We start from the raw sequence: 25,000 nt of genomic DNA, 5'->3' as shown, positions 1-25,000 counted from the left end.
ATGTGTCTTTTTCACTTTGGGGACGAAGAACTTTGCTAATAGTAAGTTAAAACATATTTAACGTTAATAAATCTGGATCCAGATTAAGAGACTGAAACAAATTAGCAAAGAAAAGAACAACTAAATGAACAACTTGACTTGATTTACTGACTCGCCAACCAGCTAACCAGGCAGCAAACAGCCTGCAAAACGCAAACGCCAGACAGAAACACACGAGTAATGAATGGAAGTGGAGAGACATTTAGACAAAGTGAGAGAAATTTTCTCTGAGAGCTTCCAGTTAGTTTCATTTCTGTAATAGCAGCACACACACACAAACAAAATATACCCTCAGTCGCACACACACCTTAAAACACACACACACACACGCAGAGACGCAGACAGCGCTGTTGATTGTGTATTGCCGGTTTGTTTATTAGCTCTCTGATTGAGTGGCTCTGCCTTCCACAGATTGGATGACCTTTCCAGATCCTTCCGCCGAGCCCGCTAAGTAGATCGGACGGCGAACGCGACGCGACGACACTTTATTCAGATTGTTACTGAATGAGGAAAAAGCAGGCGGTCATGTGTGTATATGTGTGTGTGTGTGTGTGTGTGTGTGTCCCCTGTTTGTACACACACTCACTCTGCCTTCATTGGTTCAATTGAAGCCTCATCTCCATATAGTTTGTATGCAATTACATCTGAGCGGCGCGCTGAGTGCCTCTATATGATTGTGTCTGGATACTGAGTGCGACTAGCTGTGTGTGTGTGTGTGTGTGTGTGTGTGTGTGTGTGTGTGTGTGTGTGTGTGTGAAGGATAATTTGTGAGAAAGAGCAGCGATTCATGCTCCATGTGTATGTATGTTTATTTTTGTGTGTGTGTGGAGCAATTCATGGTGGATTTGTGTGTGCAGCCTTGATGTGTGTGTGTGTGTGTGTGTGTGTGTGTGTGTACGAGAGGTAATTTGTACCAGAGAAAAGCGATTCATGCTAAATGTGTGTGTGGTTTTATGGGTAATTTGTGTTGTAGTGAGATGTGTGTGTGTTAGAGACGTCAGAGAGATATTTTCACCGGGTGAGTGTGTGTATATACATTTATATGCATATACATGTACATACCAATGCATGAGTATGTGTGTGTGTGTGTGTGTGTGTGTGTGTGTGTGTCGGCTGAGATAAGAGTGCGCAGGATAAGCGTGAAGTGTGTTTCTAGTGGCTTGTTGGCCGCTCAACGGGGCTTTAAAGGGCACGTCCGTCAAAAACATGGCACGGCCGAATCTCATTCATCTGCAATAAACAGCTAATCACACTCAGAGGAAGATGATCCCACTCAGACACACGGTGACATCACACACACACACACACGTACACACTTCCTCTGTTCACTAAAAGAGGACGAGAAGCAACGGACAGACTTTTTTTTGATTGACTGTAATGAGAATAAACAAACACATTGCTTGTTCCATTACCATGAACAGTAATTCAACATTTCCTCCAGCTTGCATCCTTTGAAATAGTTAGATTTCATGTATTTGCAAATAACAAGAAATAAAGAAATAAGACTGAAAGGCTGCACTAATAAAAAGCAACAAACAAGCTGATGATTCAGCTGGTTTTTAAGTCTTAACGAGTGGAGGTGAAAGTGTAAAGTTGAGGATGGGAAATGGTACTTAAAGTGAACTTAAAGGCTACCTGTCTGTTACATAATAATGAAACAGCTTAAAACAATGTTGAAGCTTAAAACGACCCGTGTTATACTCAGGAAGTGTGATGTCTTTATAGCAAAACAGAGTGAAGGTTGTTAGATAAACATAGAAAACATCTGACTTTGTGTTTCGTCGTCTGCCGTCAGTCAGTGTTGATTTTGAAGCAAAGTAGAAATCTTATTGCACAGAATCGGAACTTTTGGCTTGATACATTTCAGCTTTATTGTATTTGGATCTTGAACATCTGCAGTGAATATTAGAGAAATCTGATGGTTAGTTGTTGAGATATCTCTGCAGTGCTGGATGAACAGAAATATGCACGGACGTTGTCGTCGTCCAGACCGATGAACGACTTCAGAAAGATGTTTTTAAGATGCAAAGACGTGAATGATGTCTGTATGTCTGTATTTGTGTGTGTCGTCCAGGCTGAGCTGATCTCCGGTCAGTGTGAAGTCCAGCGAGCCGCTCTGGAGCAGATGGCGATCAAACTGAGCAGCCTGCACTACCCCTCACCCACCAACAGGAGGCACTACAGCCAGCTGGCCATGAGCAACAGGTAAACACACAACAGGACACTTTAATATGTGTAAACTTCACTTAAATTTGTTGACTTATTGATCCCGATGTGTCCTGGTGGCCAACTGCGGTATTGCAAGAAACAAATCAAACAATAACCTGAATGTATTTTCCACATAAACCAACAATATCAAAGAGACGTCTGTTAACAACGTCAACTATCATCCTTTACACAGCAATGGACTTTACTTTAGTGAAGTAGGAAACGAGATTGAACTTTTTTCTTCATGGAGAAACCATCTCAGGCATGAATTATCATTTAAAGTAGAATATTTTTTATCTTAAAACGTGTCTGGAGAAGATCTCTAAGGTTTAATGTTTGTAGGTTTGAAGCCCAGAGTTGCATCTTATGTTTGACGCCCTCTTTTCCGTTAGTGCCAGGTCCTTCCATGTAAGGAACGCGGGGTGTTGTCTTTCACGCCCCGCTACCTCGGACGCAAGCTAACGCTAGCTTACTCTGAACACCAAGTGCTGCACACTTGGGCTAACGTTAGCTACTTTAGCTAAATTGTGCTAACAGGGCAGGTATCATAATCAAGTAACATTAAACTTAGTGAAATATTACAACAATAGTCCAACTCAGTGTGAGTCCCAGAGTCAGGAGAGCAGCAGGTGAGCCAACTGTCAATCACAGCTGTCAATCAACGCTTACACAGCAGACATCAAAGCTACTTTAAAGCTGCGTCTCAAATCACATACTTCTGTTAGTACACTTTCATGTAGTACACTGTGTACACTATGTACTTACTGGCACAGTATGTGAATTTTGACAGGGTAGTGTCGTCTCAAATCAAACACAGCTGTTGTGCACTTACCATAAATGACAATCGCAAGTTAGCATTAGCTAGCGTTAGCATACAGACTGCTAAATTAACCCAAAAAACATACTGACGGCTTATATCTGACAACAGTATAGTGGTGCTTAGTGCTAAAAAACACATATATAACTTACATTTGTATAATGTGGTGATGTTCACCGTAGTAACAATGTACCCGGCCGCCATTTCCAGTTTGAAAAGTGGTCCCTCCCCTTCCGCTATGTAGCCAAGATGGCGACCATTGAGGGCGAGAAGTGTCCATAGTTCCACACTCAACTTTTTGACCGTTTGGAGTGCACCATCCGGGTTCTCACAGTGCACTGTGTTTCCCATACTTCTCAGTGTGAACGCACTTACACACTCAAAATGTGAAGTGTAAGTACAGAAGTATGTGATTTGAGACACAGCACAAGTCTTCAAATCTTAATAACAGATCAAAAATTTCCAAAATGACCACCAGCACACTTATTAGAGGGCCTGAATTTATAGATTGAGACCAGAATGACTCATTGAAAACAATGATTGACTCAGTATTTCTAGAGAGAAATTGAGGCTTTTTCAATGAGAGCGTCTAGCAGCCGTCGTCGTAGCTGCCACTTGAGAACAACCAATAGATAATCAATAAATAATAGACTAGAAGAACAGAATATAACAGAATATAACAGAATACAGTGTAACACAATAAAAGAGAGAAAAAACTTCCTGGATCACTGTTCTCAGTTCTGATGAGAAAGAAACACACTGACGGACAAAAGACAAAAAAACAAGATCAACACTCGGTACAACAACACAGTAACATGTGACACACACACACCACACACACACAACAGAAAGACACACACAGTTAAATGTAATCACACACACACACATACACACACACACACACACACACACTCACAGAGTGTGAGTGTTAACAGCAGTAATCTGGTGTGGCCAGGCTCGGCTCGGCGAGCAACGTCTTTGGTCACGCTGCCTGTCGGCGTTTCATCCTCGACTTTGAGGAGCCTCCCTCCGTGGTTATCACTCACACGCAGGACACACACACACACACACACACACACACACACACACACACACACACACACACACACACACACACACACAATAACAACATACACAAAGTTGTGTGTATGCAAATGGAAAGAAAGCTTAACTGTGGGTGTGTTAGTATGTTGTGTTCTGCAGACTTTGTCAGTGTGTCGTCACGGTAACTTACATGAAGGATGCGGTGTGTGTCCTCGATACCAACACACACACACACACACACACACACACACCCTTAAATTCAGCATGAATTGCAGCGCTCAGCTTTGGTAACACTGCGCTGTCTTCTATGTGCTTACAGAAACATACACAGATGTAAATGAAGCTGGTTTTGTTTGTGTTTGTGTTTTTCAGTCCTCTGCAGTCTAATGTTTCAGTCATTTATATCGGATGTGTTGGACACTAATTGGTTATTCATATATGTGTGTGTGTGTGTGTGTGTGTGTGTGTGTGTGTGTGTGTCCGGTGCAGTGGTGTGTGGGATGAGTTTCGTATTAATTGGATGTTACGTGTTTTTTTTTTTCTTTAGCCGCTGTGAGTTCAGCTCAGTTGAGATTTGAGGTTTTGGTTCAGTTATAAAGAAAATGAAGGTCGGACTGAATTATTTACTGATCTCACAAAATATCTCAATTCCAAATGAATGTCGATAGAAAGTCAGACGGGTTTTTTTTAGTTGATATTTTTCTGTTTAAAATATCTAAGAGTTCAGTTCTGACCGACTCTTCAATGTTTCATTATGTTTCTAAGTTCAGTGATTAAGTAAACAGATTAGTTTGTTTTTCACTCAGTTTAAATCTTTCAAGAGAACAAAGAATAATCAGTTATACAATTATTATTATTATATTAATATATTATTATTATTATTCCTTTAATACTTTTTAATCATTATCAAAAAAACATGTTTAAGAAAAAGACCAGTGGATGAACGAATGAGCGGAACTGAAAAAATGAAGGAATAAGGAAACAATGAATGAATGAATGTTCAGATGAATAAATGGATGAATGAATGAATGAATGAGTGAAAAATAAGTTATAAATGATTGAGTGAACTGAATGAATGAATGAAATAGATGAACAAAAGAAGAAATGGTGTTGAATGAATCAGTAAAAGCATGAATGAATGAATGAATAAGATAAAATGAGTGAATGGATGGAAATATGAATGAATAAGTAAATGAATAAATTAATTAATTAACAAATGAACGAGTGATTGAATGAATTATTAAACAAAAGAATAAACAAATATGTGAATAAATACATTAAATAAATTGGTGAATGAATGATTGAATGTTGAATGAATGAACAAATCAACTAGTAAATGAGCAAGATAATGAATGAATGAATGAATGATTAAATGGATAATAAGTGAATGAATTATTTTAATGTGTCTGTAGGATGAAACCATTAGACTGAATGAATGGATGGATGGATGAATGGATGAAGGGATGCTGTGCTGCTCAGTGACAGGTTGGGTTTTAACGTCTCTGTAGGGTGAATCCATTAGACTGAATGAATGAATGGATGAGTGAAGGGATGAATGGATGAACGGATGAACGGATGCTGTGCTGCTCAGTGACAGGTTGGGTTTTAACGTCTCTGTAGGGTGAATCCATTAGACTGAATGAATGAATAGGTTAGTGGATGGATGAATGAATGAATGGATGGATGAATGGATGAACAGATGAATGAATGGATGAAGGGATGAACGGATGAACGGATGCTGTGCTGCTCAGTGACAGGTTGGGTTTGAACGTCTCTGTAGGGTGAATCCATTAGATGAGCTGTGTGTCAGTGAATCACCTCATAAATCCAACAGAGTCTCTGACTGAAAGGTGACGGCTGCCGATATGACTCATTCAACCTTTCACTCTGTCACTTCATCCTCCCTCCTTCGCCTCACCTCCTCTTCCTCTTTCATCCTCTTCCTCCTGGGCTTCCCTCTTCCTTTTATCCCCTCATCTGTCCTTCCTTCTTTTCTCTTCCTTCCTCTGTCTTCTCTCCTTTTCTTTTTCCTTCTGTCCATCCTTCCATCCTTTTTCTCCCAGTTTTCCTCTTCTTCTCCCTTCTCTCCTTTTGCTTCCCTCTTTCTCCACTGTTTACCTTCCTTCCTCTCTTCCCTCCTCTCTTCCCTCCTCTCTCTCCTACACAATCCTTCTTCTGCCGTCTCCCTCCTCTCCCTCCTCTCTCTCTCTCTCCTGCTGTATGGAGGATGATGAATTAGAGACAGTAGTTACAGCTGCTATCACCGTCGCAGTAGCAGGCAGCAGAGAGAGAGAGAGAGAGAGAGAGAAAGAAAAGAAAGAATTGGTTAGTGATGAAATGAGAGAGAGAGAAAGTAGAAATTGCTCAGCAACAAGACGTCCACTCTGAAACCTGTCGGTGTGTTCTTCTTCTTCTTCCTCTTCTTAATCTGCGTCGTCTTTGTCTTCTTTGTCTTTGTGATGTTCTTCCTCTTCTTCTTCTTCTTCTTGGTTTTCATTTTCGTCTTTGTGTTGTTTTTCTTCCTCTTCTTTTTCTTTCTTTCTTTTTAATAATAATAATAATAATAATAATAATAAAAGCACTTTTCAAAACAAAGATACATACAACAAAATAATAAATAACAACAATCTTTTGAAAATTTAAACAAACAAACGTAACATGAGCTTTGTCAAAAATCACTCCCCATTCCCTGTATGCTGCACTATTATATTTACTATTGTATTTATTATTATATTTACTATTATATTTACTATTGTATTTATTATTATATTTACTATTATATTAACTCTTCATCACGTCATGTGATTGTCTCATGTCAGGGTGTAAAATATAATCCACTACATCGCGCCCTCAAAACATCCACAGTTGGACAGAAGAAGTTGTGTTGATGACTTGTTCTCACTGCAAACATCTTATAGATGTGATTTTTACTGTAGTTCCATGTTCATGTCATAATTATGAGTTTCCAACTTCCAGGTCTTATTTACAACCGGGAAAGTTCTGATATAATAATATGAAAGTGGACATGGACGCCTCACGTCAGCCAGACTCCATCGTTCAATGCAATAAAACACAAATTTAATCAATATAATGTAATTTCAGTAACACACAGTGTTTTAAACCCTTGCAAGTCACTAACATGTGAACCAATAATTCCCATCCAGCCAACATGACGTTAATGAGACACAAGTGTTTGAAATCTCAGTTTACTGCTCACTATCGAGTAAACTGTTTATACAGGAAGTAGTGGATGAGTTCAGAGTTCACTTCTGTTCCATCAGAGGTTCAACATAGATGAGAGTAAAACACTCACACACACAAAAACACACACTAGACTCACTTTAATTACACTGTGAGCATCTAAAATGTTTTTTTATTCATATATAACTAGTGGCAGTGATATCAGGATGTTTATCCAATATTTCGATTATGCCCACACAACATTTCATTGTATCCAGCGTTGACTGGAATTATGATGAGTTACAAATGAATAATAGATTCCTTTAATTTGAATTTCCTCAAGTGACTAAATGTCAGAACGGCTCGTCGCAACACTACCTCGCGCTCCAGTCGGCGCCGCGTGACAGAAAGCGAACCTGACACTTCAAACGCTCTGTAACCGTCCCGGTGTCGAACGCAGCCCCGCAGTGCCGCCACCGCGCTCCTTCCTCTCCGATTTGTCTGTTTTCTCGTCTTCCAGTCCCCCCCCCCCCCCCCCAGAGAGATCCTGTTTTACAAAGCGTTTAGTTAACATTAGTGTGAGAACAAGACAGAAACAGGAGAGAGGAGGAGGAGGAGGGGGGGAGGAGGGAGGGAGGGAGGGAGGGGGGGTGGCGGGAAAACGACAAGAGAAAACAATCTGTGCGAGTGTTGTATCTGCTTCATCTGTCTGAGTCAGTAAAGGGCCGCTCCGCTCGGCGCATAATGAGAAACGCCGCCCCCCCCGGGGGGGAAAGGAAGCAGCGTTCGCTTCCTTTGCTTTCTTCTTCTCTGTTTAGTGTAGTTTTATTGTATTTGAGAATCAGAGTCGCAGCGGAGGACGAGGTAGGGTGTGAGGAGCGGTGGGAAGAGATGGGATGAAAAGGCAGGAAGAGGAAGAAGAAGATGAAGGGAAAGAGAAGTAGACCCTCTCGACATCTGGCTGATGAGAATATGATGGACGGACTGAGACGAGGAGGAGGAGGAGCGGTAGCCTAAAAGAGGAAGAACTGTCTCCAGTTTTTGTGTTTAATTTTAAAGTCTTCGTCACCGCTGATTAGCAGGAGAAGAACATGGATTGATAGAAGAGACATTTTTGGAAAGTAAAGACATTTTTTGGGACGTGGTGGCATTGTGGGAAAGTGAAGACATGTTTAGAAATGACATATGTTTTTGCAAATTGAGAATACTTTTCATAAATATCCTCACTTTTTTACTGTAATCATTCCTCCTGTTCATTCTGACCATTAGAAGATCCTCTCTTACACTGTAAGAGCATTATGTAGGATCCTTCTGTGCATAAATGTATTTAAAAGTTTATCTGAAGCTAATATAAAGCTTCAGCGTCCAAATGAGTCAAATCAAGTAGATATCTTTCAGTCTTTTTAGTGCCAAAGTTCCTCTTTTTGTTACTATACTTCCACCTGCAGCTCAACAGGGAAACACTGTCCGAGGAAACACAAAGAGGGAATTTGATGCTAAAAAGACTGTAAATGTGTCAGATATCCACTTGATATGACTAACTCAGACTGATGAAGCTGAATAGAAGCTTCACACAGACTTTTAAATGCATTGAAAGCACATTTGAAGGATCTTTTTAATATCCAGTATGAACAGGAGGAATGATTACAGCGAGGAAAACCTCTTTCACTGTTCATACAGACGCCTGACTGCTGGTTTAAGACACATTTGAAGACTTAGCATCATTAGCTTAGCTTAGAATCAGGTTTGGGGGGTCCTTACAGGTATAGAAGTACAAACATGTACATGTTGAGTTTATTTAATGTATGTTGTTTCCTCACAGTTGAGTTTGCATTTTTCTGGCAGCGAGATTAACTGGAATGAAAGAGGGAGAGACGGAAGCGCTTATATTTTCTTTTGTCTCTGTTCTTGTTTCTGTAATTTCATTCATAGTTTATTCTCCTCTTTGATGGCTTGTCAGATTGCTGCGTGTTGTTTAGTGTTTGTTGCGTTGTGTGTAACTGTGTGTGTGTGTGTGTGTGTAACTGTGAGTGTGTGTGTGTGTGTGTGTACATGTGATCATCAGCAGCTCTGTGTTTGTGTGTGTGTGTATTTGAGACGTTGTTTTCATGTGTGTTTGTGCTTTAAGCGAGTGTGTCTTTGTGCTTGTGCTCGTTCCACTAGCGTGTGTTATATACTCTGTGTGTGTGTGTGTGTGTGTGTGTGTGTGTGTGTGTGTGTGTGTGTGTGTGTGTGTGTGTGTGTGTTGTCGTGGAAATGCCGTGGGCCTGACAGAGCTGTCAAACTGTCGGCGTTGGCGACCGGAGAATTCCAAACAATTTCACCGCTAATGTTGAGAAACATGTTGGCGATCCCCGCCGAGACCGGAAAAACCACCGAATATATAAATAATAAACACACATACATAAACACACACACACACACACACACACACACACCTTAACAAAACGGCTGACATTAATGTGTGTGTTTGAGCAATCGGCCCCTGTTCCAGCAGCATAAATATTTGATGTGATCCTGTGTCGAGGAAGAGGAGGAGGTGAGAGGACAGGAGAGGAGGAGGAGGGGGAATGAGGTGGAAAGGGGAGTCTGAGGGAGGAAGAGTAAAATCCAGACAAGATGAGAGGATGTGGGAGGAAAAAGAGAAGTGAAGGAGACGGGAAAAAGGTGGAGGTGTAAGGTGGAGAGGGGAAGGATGTGAGATGACGCAGGAGGAGGAGAAACATGTAGAAGAAGAATGAGGAGAGGAAACAGAAGAAGAGATGAGGTGGAAAGAAGGATGAGTGAGGGAGGAGGAGGAGGAAGGAGTTAGAGGAGGAAGCGGAAGGAGGGAGGAAGAGTTTAAGGAAAGATGAGGATGGAGAATAGAGAGGGATGAGGAGGGAGTGAAGATGAAGGTAGGGAGGAGAGGATGGCTTCGGATCTGTAGTCTTTGTCCTCATTAAATACAATGTTTGCACAAACTTCACGAAGACATTCTCAATTTTCTTTCTACAACTACAAACACATTCACAAACTTGCCTTTATACATGACGTTTACACACGAGGGTGATATACATATATACATATATATATATATACAAGCACAGGCTTTGAAATGATCCCTCAACATTATTTATCGATATCGTTATTTAAGCAGATATTCAATAAAAGCCGACAAATACCTTTTCTTACCTTTACATTTAACAAATGAACCGACCTACAGGAGTTCAAATGACCTGAAACGCAGCAGAATAAGTGAACTTTAGACAAAGTAGAGTCACTGTCAGCTGTGAAAGTAGCATCACAAGAAGATTTCACTTTTCTCTCTCTCTCTCTCCACTCTGCATTTTTAGCTTCATGCTTTATCAACATAACAAGACGCATATGTCTCTCCCGCCGCCGCAGGACACAAAACGACATTACAATAATACAAGACAATAACAGAAAGTACATCATGTAGGAAACACAATATTAATAACAGCAAGAAGAAAAAAAAATTGAATTATAAAAATAATTTGACTCTCTCACTGTCTGTCTTCAGTCTGCAGGAATTCGAGGCCGAGTACCAGGAGCTCTGGGACTGGCTTATGGACATGGACGCCATGGTAACGGACAGTCACCAGCTGATGATGTCAGAGGAGCAGAGACACCATCTCTTCAAGGTAGGACCAGTTCTCTCTCTCACTCTGAAGCTCTTTCTGACTCTGCGTGACTCAGAAACCTCACACGATGCACAGAAAAAGATTCACATCCCAGAAACCCTTTTGCACGTGTACAAAAAAAATAAAATTTCCATGACTCACTTGACTTCCAGTAAGTCTTCCTTTATGCCTCCAACGTGGCCTCTTACAGCCCAGTCGCCAGGATAAAATGTTGGCATTGTACGTTTCTGCAAACCACGGATGCAACCAACGGAACCGGGTGTTTTTAGTAAGATGTTGGGACTTTTGCAGCCGTTTTTCTGGCGATAAAACCAGATATTTTAACCCAAACCATGTGCCTAAACCTAACCGGACCTAAAGCACAGCATTGTCACACCATAAAACATCATTATTCAACTGATAACAGCTATTTAATGTGGCGTTAAATGACACAAGAATTAGATATTCAACGTATCTGTGGTTTGCAGAAACATACATTGCCGTCTACCGTCTACACTGAGCTAGAGGCTGAGACTTAAGAGCTCAGGTGTTGCCATGAATACGACCGGGATCCCGACCCTGAAAGTCATCTCACAGATTATTTTTTTTCTGAACATTGTCAGAAGTATATTGGCCGTTAATTAAAGATAATCATATGAACAAAAATCTGATGAAGTCTACAACCGCAGCGGATTCTTTTGAAGTCTGCAGAAAGCAGCAATTAAGCTTCATGAGTGTTCTTCATCTGAGCAGCCTGAACTTCACAGGAACGTCCACATTAAGATTTCAAGCCTGCAAGAGTGTCTGGAAAAAAAATCTGAATTCAGCTTAGACCTGAAAAAAATTACTCCAATAAAAGATTCGCTGTTTGCTTCAAAAGTTCGTCAATTTTTATCCTTATGAATAGAAATCGTTTCGCCTGATAGCCAGACTGAATGTTTGCATTTTGTTTGACTTTATTAATTCAGTTTGACATCGTGTTCATGTTAAGCTGATTCCTCTTTGGAAGGATGAATTATTATAATCAATCAGTAAAGAGTTGCATATCTGTCCCAGCTACGTCGTTTGATGTTCACATTCTCAATCCCGCCTACAAAGCTGCGATTGGTCACATTTTTCTTTAAACCTACCGATTTTTTTGGCCACTTGGGTGCAACGGAAACAAGACCACACATTAACACATCATCACCTTTTAAGTTAATATGTTGAACTTGTTAGCAAACAGCTGCTTATTTCCACATCCAGCAGTTACAGAGCAATATTATCATTCATTGATAATATCAATAATTACTTGTGGCGTTCCTCAGGGTTCTATTCTGGATCCCTTTATTGTTTCAGTCTGGTTAAAGCTGCTTGACATTATGTTTTTTGATCCACTTATTTTTAGAAGAATAGTCTGTAAACTCAACTTCTGTCATATTATCAGCTTATAAAGTAGTTGTTGCTAACATGTTAGCAAACAGCTGCTTTATTTCCACATCCAGCAGTTACGGAGCAACATTATCATTCATTTGGAGTCGTGTTTCTGTCCACCTGGTGAATGTAAGTCCAATATTCACTCTCTTTTAGCTTCTGTTTTTGCTCTCTATCGACTCCTGAGGGAAATATCTGGCTCTTTAGCTGCTAAATGCTCCACTATGTTCACCAGCTAGTCTACAGCTAACTGTGTCTGTTTGCTATTTGGTGTTGAGCAGGTAGTGTACAGTAGCTTTTTACAGCTGCCTGCTGCGGCCCAAAGCGACGCTATGAGAGCGCTGAGAGTGAACCAGACAGATAAACAATGAGCTGAACTCGCTATCGTCATTTAATACATTGTTATCATTAAATATCAATTATAGCCATTTTAATGCAATAAAAATTGTTCTTAACTTTGGAAGTTAAACTGGGCGCCATTAAGTTTTTGATGATGTAACACACAACAAATGTTCCTCCGTTCAGCCTCACAAATCTCCCATCAGCCACCTCTGCCTTCATCATGGGGGAGCACAGAGGGCTGTGTGTTTATAAAAAATGTCTAAATATGTGGAAACAGCGAGGAAGCATCCTTCATTCATCCATCAATCGGTCCGTCTCCTGCATCCCTCCCTCCACCATCCATCCCCAGCCAATCACACACACACACACACACACACACACACACGGTCTTCATCCCTACCAAGGAGAATGAGATTACAAGGCATAGCCTCCCTCATAACCATATCATAGAGCAGTGTGTGTGTGTGTGTGTGTGTGAGAGAGAGAGAGAGACAGAGAGGATTTGTGTGTGTGTGTGTGTGTGTGTGTGTGTGTGTGTGTGTGTTTGTGTAATGACTTCACTGCAGCCAAATGAGTCAGACAGAAGAACAGCATGTGTTACGATTAGAGATCTGAGTCATCCTCTTCTGTCCTTCACACACACACACACACACTCTCACACACACACACTCTCACACACACACACACACACACACACACACACACACACACACTCTCACACACACACAGATGGGAGTGCAGACACCAATAGAGAAATCAAAGGCAGATTGAAAGAAAATATATGTTGTAGCGGTACTGTAACAGTTCTTACACACTAGAAATGACGTTTTAAAAAGTATTTTATAGTTGTTTTTTTTTATTAAATCAAATGTAATATCAGCCTGATGTGAGATGATTCCACTTGTGTCTTTGCACTTTGTGTAACGTTGTGTTATAATGAAGAGGCTCAGACCAGGTTTGTATTTGGAGGCGTCCATTTATTCCAGTAAATAAAAGAAATCCTCGGGTCAGTTGTGATGCTAACTCAGGCTCCTACACTAATTAAATAACACAGAAATGTGTTAGCATACTGCACAAGCTAATAAACAAACTTTAACCCGTAATTCAAAGGAAGTGCACAACGTCGCTTACCTCTCTCATGAACAACAACAAAAGGAGAGAGGTAAAGGCGGGGGACATCTTTTATACCATACCTACCACAGCCAGTAGGACATCATTAGCATTAGCATGGTTAGCGCCACGTCGCTGTTAGCTAAAAACAAACTGCTCACTGAGCTTTAAAACATCAACTCTGAGCTTGAAATGTTGGTATTTGGGGTGTTACAATAAAACAAGGTAGCATAGTTACACACACATACTGAAATAAACTCACAGACCTCTAAAAACACACACATATCTGCTCGCTGCTCACACACACACACTCTCTGGTTTTCAGGCTGGAACTGCTGACATCTCATTCTCTTCTTACCCAGAAGGCATTGCTGCAAAGCAACACACATGTAAATTTGTGTTGTTTTCTACTTTTTCTTTCTTTCTCTCTCTGTCTTCCAAACTTTTCTTTTTTTTTTTTTTTTCTGTGTGTGTGTGTGAGCAGACATGATTTATTTAGCGGCCAATGAGACTCACCTGGTCTGCGAATTATTGATAAGTGTAAAGATGAACCTAATTTCTCTATAGGAGTCGCACTTAAATATTCATCTCCGTATGAATATTCATGGCGGCGATGATGCATGCATGAATTTTAGATGACTCTGGAATCGCTGGGCATTCTTCTTCTTCTTCTCTTTCTTTTCCTTTTCTTTTCTTTTTTTTTTTTTTTTTTTTTTGACGTGTCAACTCTCCTGTTAAAATATTGATGTGGAGCTCGACAGCATCTCCTCGCCCGGTCCAAGGTCGCTTTCTTGTACTGTTTCTCTCCCTCTCCACCACAGACAGGCCTTTATACCATAAGCTGCACATACCTATACGCTTACATTTCACACTGGTTTTAGCTCGTTAGGTCTGTTTTAGAATAATATTTTGTAAATTTTTTTTTCAATTATATACTGTTATGATATTAGATGTTAAACATGGTCAAAGCTCCAAAATCTGAGGTGAACGTCTGTAAGAACGAGCCCAGGCTTCAGCTGCTCTGAACGCTTCAATTAGCTTTCCTGACGAGTAGGGCTGCAACTAACAATTAGTTTCATTATTGATTAATATGTTAATTATTGTCTCGATTAATCAATCAGTTGTTTGGTCTATAAAATGTCAGAATATTGAGGCGAGGCCCTCAAATGTCCCCTACCCAAAGATATTCAGTTCACTGTCATTGAGGACTAAAGAAACCAGAAAATATTCACATGTAAGAAGCAATTAATAATTTTCTGTTGATTGACCAATCAATTAAAGACTAATTGTTGCATCTCTACCAATGAGATGATGTCAGCTCATGTCCATAAAGCATCTGTTTCCATTTGGAGTAAAGAAGGAGATAAAGTAGTGAAATCCTGCTACTATAGTTTGTTTACGTAGCCTTAAGCTGACCAATCAGAACAGAGTAGGCTCATCAGGGGGGCGGGGCCTTAAAGAGACAGGAACCTGTTTCAGACAGAGGCTGAACTGAGGAGCTCCATAAAGGACCAGTAGAAGATAAATAAGGAGTTTTTAACTGGAAATCATGTGAATATATTCCAGTAGAGCCCCGGAATATAAATGTACATCCCCTTTAAGCAAAATACAACTTACCACACTGTAAAAAACACTAAAACAAAGCACTAAAATGTTGCTATTTTATTTCCAGGTTCATTTCATTTACTTACCATTTTGGAAATATATGGTTGTTTTCCCAGTATTTCCCCCCAGTGTTTACCATCCTCGCCTCTGTGTGTGTGTGTGTGTGTGTGTGTGTGTGTGTGTGTGTGTGTGTGTGTGTGTGTGTGTGTGTGTATGTGTGTGTGCGTGCAGGAGGCTGCAGAAAAGCTCTAAAACCCCCCTCGTTTTTTTTTTTTAGTGTTTTTTTTTTTTCTTCTTCTTCCATGTGACCGTTAAAGAACCTCGCTGTTCTCTCCCCCTAGAATGCTGGGGGGACTCAACCCCGTAACCATAGCAACGCCAGGGCCCAACAAAAGTTGTTCTTTTCGGAGGTGTGTGTGTGTGTGTTTGTCTATCTGTGTGTGGTGTGTAGAAACAGTGAGAAAAGAAGAGTGTGTGTGTGTGTGTGTGTGTGTGTGTGTGTGTGTGTGTGTGTGTGTGTGTGTGTGCGTCCTCCGGAAAAGGAAAGCTGGGCTGACAGTTGTTTCTGCAGGCAGGCTTGGCAGGCCGGAGCTCTACTGTTTATTGTGATGTTAGATGGAGGCACTTATCAACCTTGGAAAGGAGGGAGGAAGGAGAAGAGGAGTGTGTTTTGATACAGATATATGTGTGTGTGTGTGTGTGTGTGTGTGTGTGTGTGTGTGTGTGTGTGTGTTATAAGCACGCGTTCACACCAGTGAATTTTGGGGGCCAAAGATTTTCAAACTTTTTTTTTTTTTTTTTGTAAATCGTTCCAATTTGTGGTTAACGAGTAGAAAGTGTTTCATGATTTAAAAAGGTGAAAAGATTCACTTCCTGCCAAGTAAAAAGAAAAGCTTGTATCTCCAAAGGCTCACTGTGAAAATGAATATAATACTCAACATTATTACTGATGCTTTTTTCTTCAATACACTTTATTATAATAAACATATTATTCACACACCTCCTATAACAGCCTACATGTCTGGTGTCAACATCACATCGTGGTGGTACTGATTCCCCTCGAACACAGATGCTCCCAGCTACATAAAGAAAGAAAAGAGGAACCTCACAAGGTGTTGCACAATGTGAAACATCCCCTTAATGAAATAATGCCTCTTTGATGTGTATAAAAAATAAAGCCTGCAGGTGTTTAGGCTGTTGTGAGGCAAGCACAACTTCTTGCACGATGGGCACTAAGAAACCAATGCAGGACACTTGGTTTATCACCAGCTGGGAGCCAGTCCCCACGAGACAGGGAAATGATAGCAGGTCCCACAAATGGGTGACTGCTACAACATGTTCACGCTGTCAAAGAAATAAAAAGTGACACATCCTCTATCAGCAGTAATCAGCAGGACGACATCATCTGTCTGTTAAACTATAATGATGTTTTATGATGTGACAACAGTATAGGAGTAAAAAACCCACTTTGTTAAGCTTAGAGAAACATGTGTTGTGGGTTAAAGTTTCTTCTTTCTTAAAGTTAGACCACCGTCGTTGAGCTTCTCTCCTCTTTCCACCTTTTGAACGTCTCCAGCTCAGTCGAGGCCACTGGGCTGCAAAACCAGTTCTCATTCACAGTGAACAGCAGCCGTCGCTGTTCCAGCTTTTGAGTTCACGTCAGGTGTAAATCACAAACCAGATATTCTTGTGAATTCAACATAATCAGATATCTTCATCTTTCTCATAATAGAAATGAGTTTGTTTGCCCGCTGTCCATCCTTTCTTCTCTTTATATCCCTGTGTGTGTGTGTGTGTGTGTTTACATTTGCTCTGTTCATTCTCACTTTCTTGTTGTTGATTGTTGGTGTATATCCAGATGGTGTGTGTGTGTGTGTGTCTGTGTGTGTGTGTGTGTATGTGTTTGTTGAGGGTGTACAGGGAGATGAAACAAGCATCAGACCTGGTAGCTTCTGTCAACCAATCACACATCAAGGTCCCCTGTAGTTCAGCCAATAGATGATCAAGGTCCTGGCCCCGAGTCCCAACAGTAGGCGGAGCCAACACTCGTTTCCCAGAAGTGTAGCACGCGCGTGTGTGTGCGTGCTAGTGTGTGTGTGTGTGTGTGTGTGTGTGTGTGTGTGTGTGTGTTTGTGTGTGTGTGTTTGTGTGTGGCATTTCACCGACCGTGGTAATATTTCGATTGAGACACACACACACACACACACACACACACACACAGCTAATAAAAATGCACAAAGAAACATAAAAGCGTGGACATAATATGCAGCACACACACACACACACACACACACACACACACACACACACACACACACACACACACACACACACACACACACACACAGACAAAGTGAAAGCACAGTCACACACACACATATTTGATGTCTCTTTATCGTATAGAAACACATTTGGTATCAATAAAAGTTTCAATTACAAATGAAAAACAGCCGGAGGTGAAACTGTGGGAGAAAATAAAGAGAAAACAACAACATTAGAGATGCTTCGATCAATCGGACGCCGTTCAGAATCAGCTGACATCACTCACACATGACTCAGTCTTTGCTCTTTGAGTCTGTCAGAAACTTCAGCAGCGTTTTACTCCCCGGTTTGGATCACGTGACCTTTGCTCTCGCGCCGCCATGAGATCGACATTGTGGGTTTTGAATGATAGTTGCATCATCAGGTCAAAGCAGCACTAATTAGCAAATGCTAGCATGCTAACACACTTAACTAACATGGTGAACATTCATGAGCATTTAGCTCAAACCACACAGCAAAGTGCAGCCATGACTTAATCCCCCGCTCAGACAGGAAGTGGGATGATTTTTACTTTACCTGCTAGTTATTTATTTGAATCCTTCTAGAAAGTACAGCTGTGACCGTTTTCCAGTGAACTCGCTGCTCTTCCTTTTAATTTCAATCCCGTCCGGAGTGAATCTGCTTCTAGCTACTACAAAAATGTTTTCGCTGATCTAATATCAACATATTGGTTTATTTAGGAACCAGTATGGCAACAGAAACAAAAAAATTAAAACCATCAGGAGTGCAGGATCCTAATAAAAAGCTCATTAAATGTGCTGTTGTAGTGTCAGCTACAGGTAGGTGCTGCTGTTCTGTTTCAGACAGTGTTTGTTTACATTAACAGTCTGCTGAGTCAGCTGTTAGTACTTCCTGTTTGCAGTGTAACGTGGATGGCTTTGATACGATATGATGACTCACAGGCGAGCTCTGAAGCCTGTTTATTCTCTGATTTCTAAGTGGATTTATGGAGGTTTTATTGACGATGGACATCAGATGTAATGACATCATCAGGAAGTATAAGTCACATTGAATGATATCAATATGTGTGTTCAGTTACAGCTCGTCTAGTGATCGTATCTGTTACAGACCAGATCCTGTCATTTCCTGATGTTTAAACCTCGTCCGAGTTAAATTACTGAGGAGCACTCCGCCTCCCTCTGTGATGTTAATCCCATCCGAACCACCAATAAACACACCTTCCTCCATCTAGTCGTTTGTTCTCCGAGCGGCGCCGATCGTACTTGACTTACATGAGAGAGGGTGAAAAGGAGGAGGAGGATGATGACAGAAAGTGTAGCGGAGGGATATATATAACACAAAATCCAAAATTTCATTCAAGATATCATTTGAAAACATTTCATTAAGTCATCACAGATGTCTTCCTCTTCCTCTCTCTCTCTCTCTCTCTCTCTCTGTCTCTCTCTCCCTGTGGCGAGTTCCAGTGGAGTCCAACTAATTACAGTGGCTATCAGGAGTGTGTGTGTGTGTGTGTGTGTGTGTGTGTGTGCATCCCTGCCGCTAAATTCTCATTTCAAATAGCCCATGGTGCTCTGATGAAACGCTGGGCTGCACACACACACACACACACACACACACACACACACACACACACACACACACACACCTGCTCATTAACTGGGTTCCAAAACCAATCAGTGAGGGTGTGACAGAGAAGCTCTGTCTGAGGCTGCACACACACACACACACACACACACACACACACACACACACACACACAGACAGTGTGTTTTCACTGGTTGTTTGGTTATCTCGGGTCCAAACCAGAAGGAGAGACACTGAACTTATTAACACACACACACACACACACACACACACACACACACACACACACACATACAGATACACAGAGAAAACAATACAACTTTATCTATAAAAGCAGTTTAACCCTTCGAACCCGACTCTTCTTCTCAGAGTTATAACTCACAGACGTCATAAACAACATACATAATAATAATAATAATAATAATAGAGAAACAAAGCAAAGGCAGCCTGAGGCGTCATGACATCCAACAAATACACAAAAATACTATGTAATAACAGAAACTTATTGTAGGATAAACAGCAAAACATACATAATGAACTCGCCTCAGTTAATTAATCAAATGTATAATAAAAGTGCAGAGCAACTTTTTCAGTTTCGCTGTTACGGAGCAAAAACACAATAAAAACATCAAGTTTTCCCAACAACAACACAGACATTACACTCAATAACTTACTCGTTAAATCTAATGACATCGTCTGGACCAGCAGGATAAATCTCCCTCCTTACCACCACCGAGGTGCCCTTGAGCAAGGCCGGTGTACCGGGCTGCTTTCAGCTGTGAACGCAAACAACTGTGACATCAGCGTTCCTGCCAAAGTGAAACTTCCCCAAATAAGAGAGAGAGAGAGATTCTTATTAAGCTTTATTTATTAAGGAAATCTCATTGAGATGAAGTGTTTCTAACTTCAGTTAGTATGAGGAGCTCTGAGTCTAACTAAAGCTGTTAAATAACTAACTTAGATCATAAAGGCCTCGTAAATGAAGACGCTAGATGTCTAGATGTCAGAGACGACCATCAAACCTTTCTCGGCGGCGGCAGCGGCGGTGAGTGTGACGGCTGTCTGCTGTCTGCTGTAATGAATCGGATGGAACTGAAACCCAGTAGATTCACACAGTCTATCCTCAGTGTGTCTCTCTCTCCATCTTAAACCCTGAGGGCAACAGTACACACTCACAACAGGAAGCTGAGCACGCGCACACACACACACACACACACACACACACACAGACACACACACACACACACACACACACACACACACACACACACACACAGTCATGCCTGAGAAACACACAGACGGCTTAAGTCTTATATCCTCTGAACTCTCATCCTTCTCTCTCTCTCTGTTTCTTTCTGCCTTCATATTTGTCTTTATTATAACTCTGATATCATTTTCTGTTTTGTTGCTGTTTCCTCGTCGTGTGTGGAATCATTTAATTATCAAAGAGCGAGTGATGTAACTTTGAAGGACACAATTATTACACAAACTGGTATCAATTGGTGGAGATATTTTTCTGTAATGAACTTTCAGAAGGTTACTAGAGGTCAAATGTCAAAGCTCACAATAATAAAAATGGCATCGTCATGATTATGGATTATAAAGAGGAAAGAAAAGAAGGCAGGTAAATTAAAAAAAATGCAAGAAATTCACGTTTAAAACATAAACTGAACTTTGAGAAAGTTGTCAAGTCAAACTGGCAGCAGAGAAGGAAACAGGAGGAGAATAAAGCAAAGAAAGAAAAATGAGAAATCAAATGAGAAAATAGGAAATAATTTATTTTACCTGCTAAAAGCTGTGACCTGCAGTGAATTAGCTTTTGAAACACACCTTCCCACCTCCAGAGAGAGAGAGAGAGAGAGAGAGAGAGAGAGAGAGGGATGAATGAGGATGAGTGTTAACCCGAGAGAGAGAGAGAGGAAGAGAGAGAGATGGAGGGAGGGAGGTAGAGAGAGAGAGAGAGAGAGAATCTTTAATTAGAGACAGATGACTTTGCCACGCCTCAGAAGGCTGGAATTACACTGCAGGCTATGAGGCGAGGCTAATTTCACATGTAATTGTTGCTGCAATCCTCGCTGTGCTGCTAACGCTCCCAACCTCCCTCCCTCCCTCCATCCATAGAGAGAGAGAGAGAGAGAGAGAGAGAGAGAAGAGAGGAAGAGGAGGAAAGAATGAATAAATGATTGGAAGAAAGAAGAAAAGCAATTTGTTGCCTCAACCATCTCGCTGTAAAGCCTATGAGGAACGAGAGAAAGGAAAGAAAAATGAAGAGAGGCGAGAGGTAATGAAAGGACAGAAAGAATGACAGATTAATGGAAGAAAGTGAAGAATGAAGGAAAAGAAGAATGAAGAAATACAAGAGGGAATGAGAGGAGGAAGGAAGGGAAGGAGGAAAAGGACGAGGGAAGAATAAAGGAAGTAAGAATGAATGAATGCAGGAAGGAATGACAGAATAACAGAATATCAGAAGACGAGAAGAAGGAATCGAAGAAAGCAAGGAATGAAGGAAGGCAAGAGAATGAGAGGAAAGAGGGAAAGAAGGAATAACAGATTAATGGAGGGAGTAAAGAAGGAAGGGAAAGGGAAACACGGGAGAAAGCAAGGAACGAAGGACAAGAATGAAGAACAGGAATGCGAGGAGGAAGGAGGGAAAGAAGGAATGAGGGAAGGCAAGAGAATGAGAGGAAAGAAGGAAAGAAGGAATGACAGATTAATGGAGGGAGTAAAGAAGGAAGGGAAAGGGACACACGGGAGAAAGCAAGGAACGAAGGAAAAGAATGAAGAAAGGCAAACAGGAATGTGAGGAGGAAGGAGGGAAAGAAGGAAGCAAGAGGGAATGAAAGAAGGAAGGAAGGAAGCAAGAAAGAAGGAATGAACGACAGTATAGAAGAATAAAGGAAGCAAGATGAAATGAAAGGAAGAAGGAAGAAAAGAACGAGTGATTGAAAAGATTCAGTATTTTCCTGTTATTCCCAGTATAGAAACGTCTTCTGTACATTTAGAGAGAGAGATGGAAAGAAAAGAGGGATAGAGAGGAAAAAATCTGTCTTCAACCTTTAAAAAAACACTTTGAAGCACCAAAAATCTCTCCTTATCCCACAAAGGAAACTTCCTGCAGCCTGACACACACACACACACACACACACACACACACACACACACACACTTCTTTCTTTCTTTGTAGACTGATATTCCCTTTTCTTCTCTCCAGAGACCTGCAGAGCTCTGCTGCTACCTCGATGTGTGTGCGTCTCTGTGTGTGTGTTTGTACAGTGTGTGTGTGTGTGTGTGTGTGTATGTGTGTGTGTGTGTGTGTGTGTGTGTGTGTGTGCTTTGCAGGATGTGTTTAGTTGAACACTTCCTGGGTCAGATGTCCTGATGTCGTGTTTTGTCATTTGTCACAGCTTGTTATACAAGCAGAGAGCTGAAGTCCTCTGAGACTGAAGGTGTGCATGTGTGTGTGTGTGTGTGTGTGTGTGTGTGTGTGTGTGTGTGTGTGTGTGTATGTGTGTATTTTCTATAGCTTTACTCCTTCAGTCAGCTTTTATGTGATTTCATGCGTATGTTTATGTGTTTTCGTGCTCTGCATGTAGACAAAACATCCTCCTGTACTTTTCAAAATCCTTTTCCTGTCCACCTGACTTCTTCTGTCTCTAATTAGACTCGTCTTAAACAAAGTGAGAACTACAAAACTTTGACAAACTACACAAGAAACTACACAACTGACCCCAGACGAGGTTTAATAATGACAAGATTATTCTACTTGGACAAATCAACTGAAGCAAACGATCATGAAATTGAATAAAAACACCTGTGAGAGGTGACTGCAGGGCAGACGTGATGCATTCTGCCTGCGATACTTCAGATATACAGTAAGTGTTGATAGAAACAGCAGGCAGGAGACGTGTGAGACTCACCAGACCACCAGGAGGGATGTAGTGGATTAACTGTTAATCCACAATAATGTCACTGATGTCAGACTTCACCTGGAGAGCAACGTAGCTGACTAAACATTAATAAATGGATGAAAAGAGAAACGAATACCTTAAAAAATAGCAATTCTTAGAAGGAATTAGCTAATTAGCCTCACATCCACTAGCTTCAGTAATTGAATGCAGCGTTTCTTTAATTGGTCTTTCTGAAAAAAAACAACTGACGGACTCGTCTCCTCTGTCAAACTGTGACATTTAGCCTGCAATTAACTGGGAACAATGTTTGTTAAAGGCAGCTAAAAACATAAATATTTGAATAAAAAGTGATATTAGATCATCTTATCTAAACATATGAAGCGAGTCACATGACCTACTGTTGAGGCTGGATTTTTATTTATCTGCATAGTTAGAATGTCAGCAGGATTTTTAATGAGGTTTTTTTACTTCTGGAGCAAAATCTGGAATCTCAGGTTCGACTTTGACTCTAAAAGTAAACAAACAGGAAACAGAGTGTAAATGTGAACTGTTTGAAATCACTATTAGCTGCACTCTTATGATAGTTTGTGAAATCTTTTGTTGAAAACATAAAAAACATTGTTAGTCTCTCATTATCAGTTTCATCATAATGACTTTTTATAGGTTGATATATGACATAAATACATATAAGACATAAATAAATAAACACAGAGGATAAATTCACTTTTTGTTTCGTTGCTTTTTGTCTTTTCTTTTTGTTTTTGATTTTTGTTTTTTTGTTTTTGACCTTGTTGTTTGCGTTTCACTTTAGAAACTTCTGGTAGAAACACTTCTGGTCCATGGCAACACGTCGTCCTGTCACATTCGCCATAGCAACATGTTTATATGTTTGCTGTTCTTGTCAGCAATGTGTGTACATGTGCATTTAAACGTGTGTGTGTGTGCGTGTGTGTGTTTGTGTCCTCTAAAAGTGCACACACACACACGTATTCTCAAAGTTGTGTGTGTGTGTTGATGTGTGCATCGTCAAACCTTGACAGTGTGTCTCACCTCTGTGCGTGTGTTCACGTTCTCAGCTCTCTGTGTGTGTGTCGTTGTGTGTTCACTGTCTCTCTCATCTGTGTGCATGCGTGTGTGTGTGTGTGTGTGTGTGTGTGTGTGTGTGTGTGTGTGTGTGTGTGTGTGTGTGAGTGGATTATGTGTCCTGTGGGAGGCTGTTTCCTGTGCGTTTGTTCTGTCAGTCTTGATAAAGTCGGGGATATATCTGCTTTAGAACAAAGAGACACGACTCAGCAGCATCTCGCCAACTTTCCCCCCTTTCTCTCTCTCTCTCTCTCTCTCTCTTTCTCTCTCTCTCTCTCTCTCTTTGTATGTCTTCTCTCTTGAGACCCTCAGCTTCCCAGGAAACGCCGTCTGACTGAAACCTGATGCTAACACACACACACACACACACACACACAGAGAAATGAGCAGGAATCTCATATAGAAATAAAAGCAGTTTGACAACAAGCATGGAGCCAATGTCAGGCCAAGGTTGGCTGTAAACACGTTCGCAGAGTTTTTCCCCCCAAAAAACAACGAGCGGCGACGCGTCTGACAAAACGATCAGCGGCAGCACAAACTCAAACAAATTCAAAGTTTTTATAAAAAAAAAAAAAGAAGGCAGGAAGCATTCTGGTGATAGAATAGTAGACAGTTAAAGTAGATAGTGAATATACGTTATTTAAGAATAACGTACAGATCAGTTCGATCATAATCTGCAGATAACGTGATGTTTTTGACCAATAGCGTCGCTGTGAGTTGCTAATATGTGTTCCGCTGGTTAGAGTCAGTAACAGCTTTTC

At 40.9% G+C, this 25,000-nt stretch overlaps 1 protein-coding gene across 4 annotated transcripts in view; it reads left to right on the top strand.

The window, feature by feature from the left end:
- The window catches only part of akap6 (A kinase (PRKA) anchor protein 6), a 240,856-nt gene that overhangs the window by 140,627 nt on the left and 75,229 nt on the right, over positions 1 to 25,000 (top strand). For all 4 annotated transcript variants that reach the window (XM_067614337.1, XM_067614338.1, XM_067614339.1 and 1 more), the window contains 2 exons: positions 2,114 to 2,244; positions 10,812 to 10,932. In XM_067614337.1, coding sequence (XP_067470438.1) covers positions 2,114 to 2,244; positions 10,812 to 10,932 — 252 coding nt within the window. The remainder of the gene's footprint in view (positions 1 to 2,113; positions 2,245 to 10,811; positions 10,933 to 25,000) is intronic.

This window comes from Thunnus thynnus, chromosome 16 (genome assembly GCF_963924715.1).
Source record: "Thunnus thynnus chromosome 16, fThuThy2.1, whole genome shotgun sequence".
NCBI classification, from domain to species: Eukaryota; Metazoa; Chordata; class Actinopteri; order Scombriformes; family Scombridae; genus Thunnus; species Thunnus thynnus.
The sequence above is the reverse complement of the archived record's forward strand: the minus strand, read 5'-3'. Positions and strand labels throughout refer to the sequence as shown.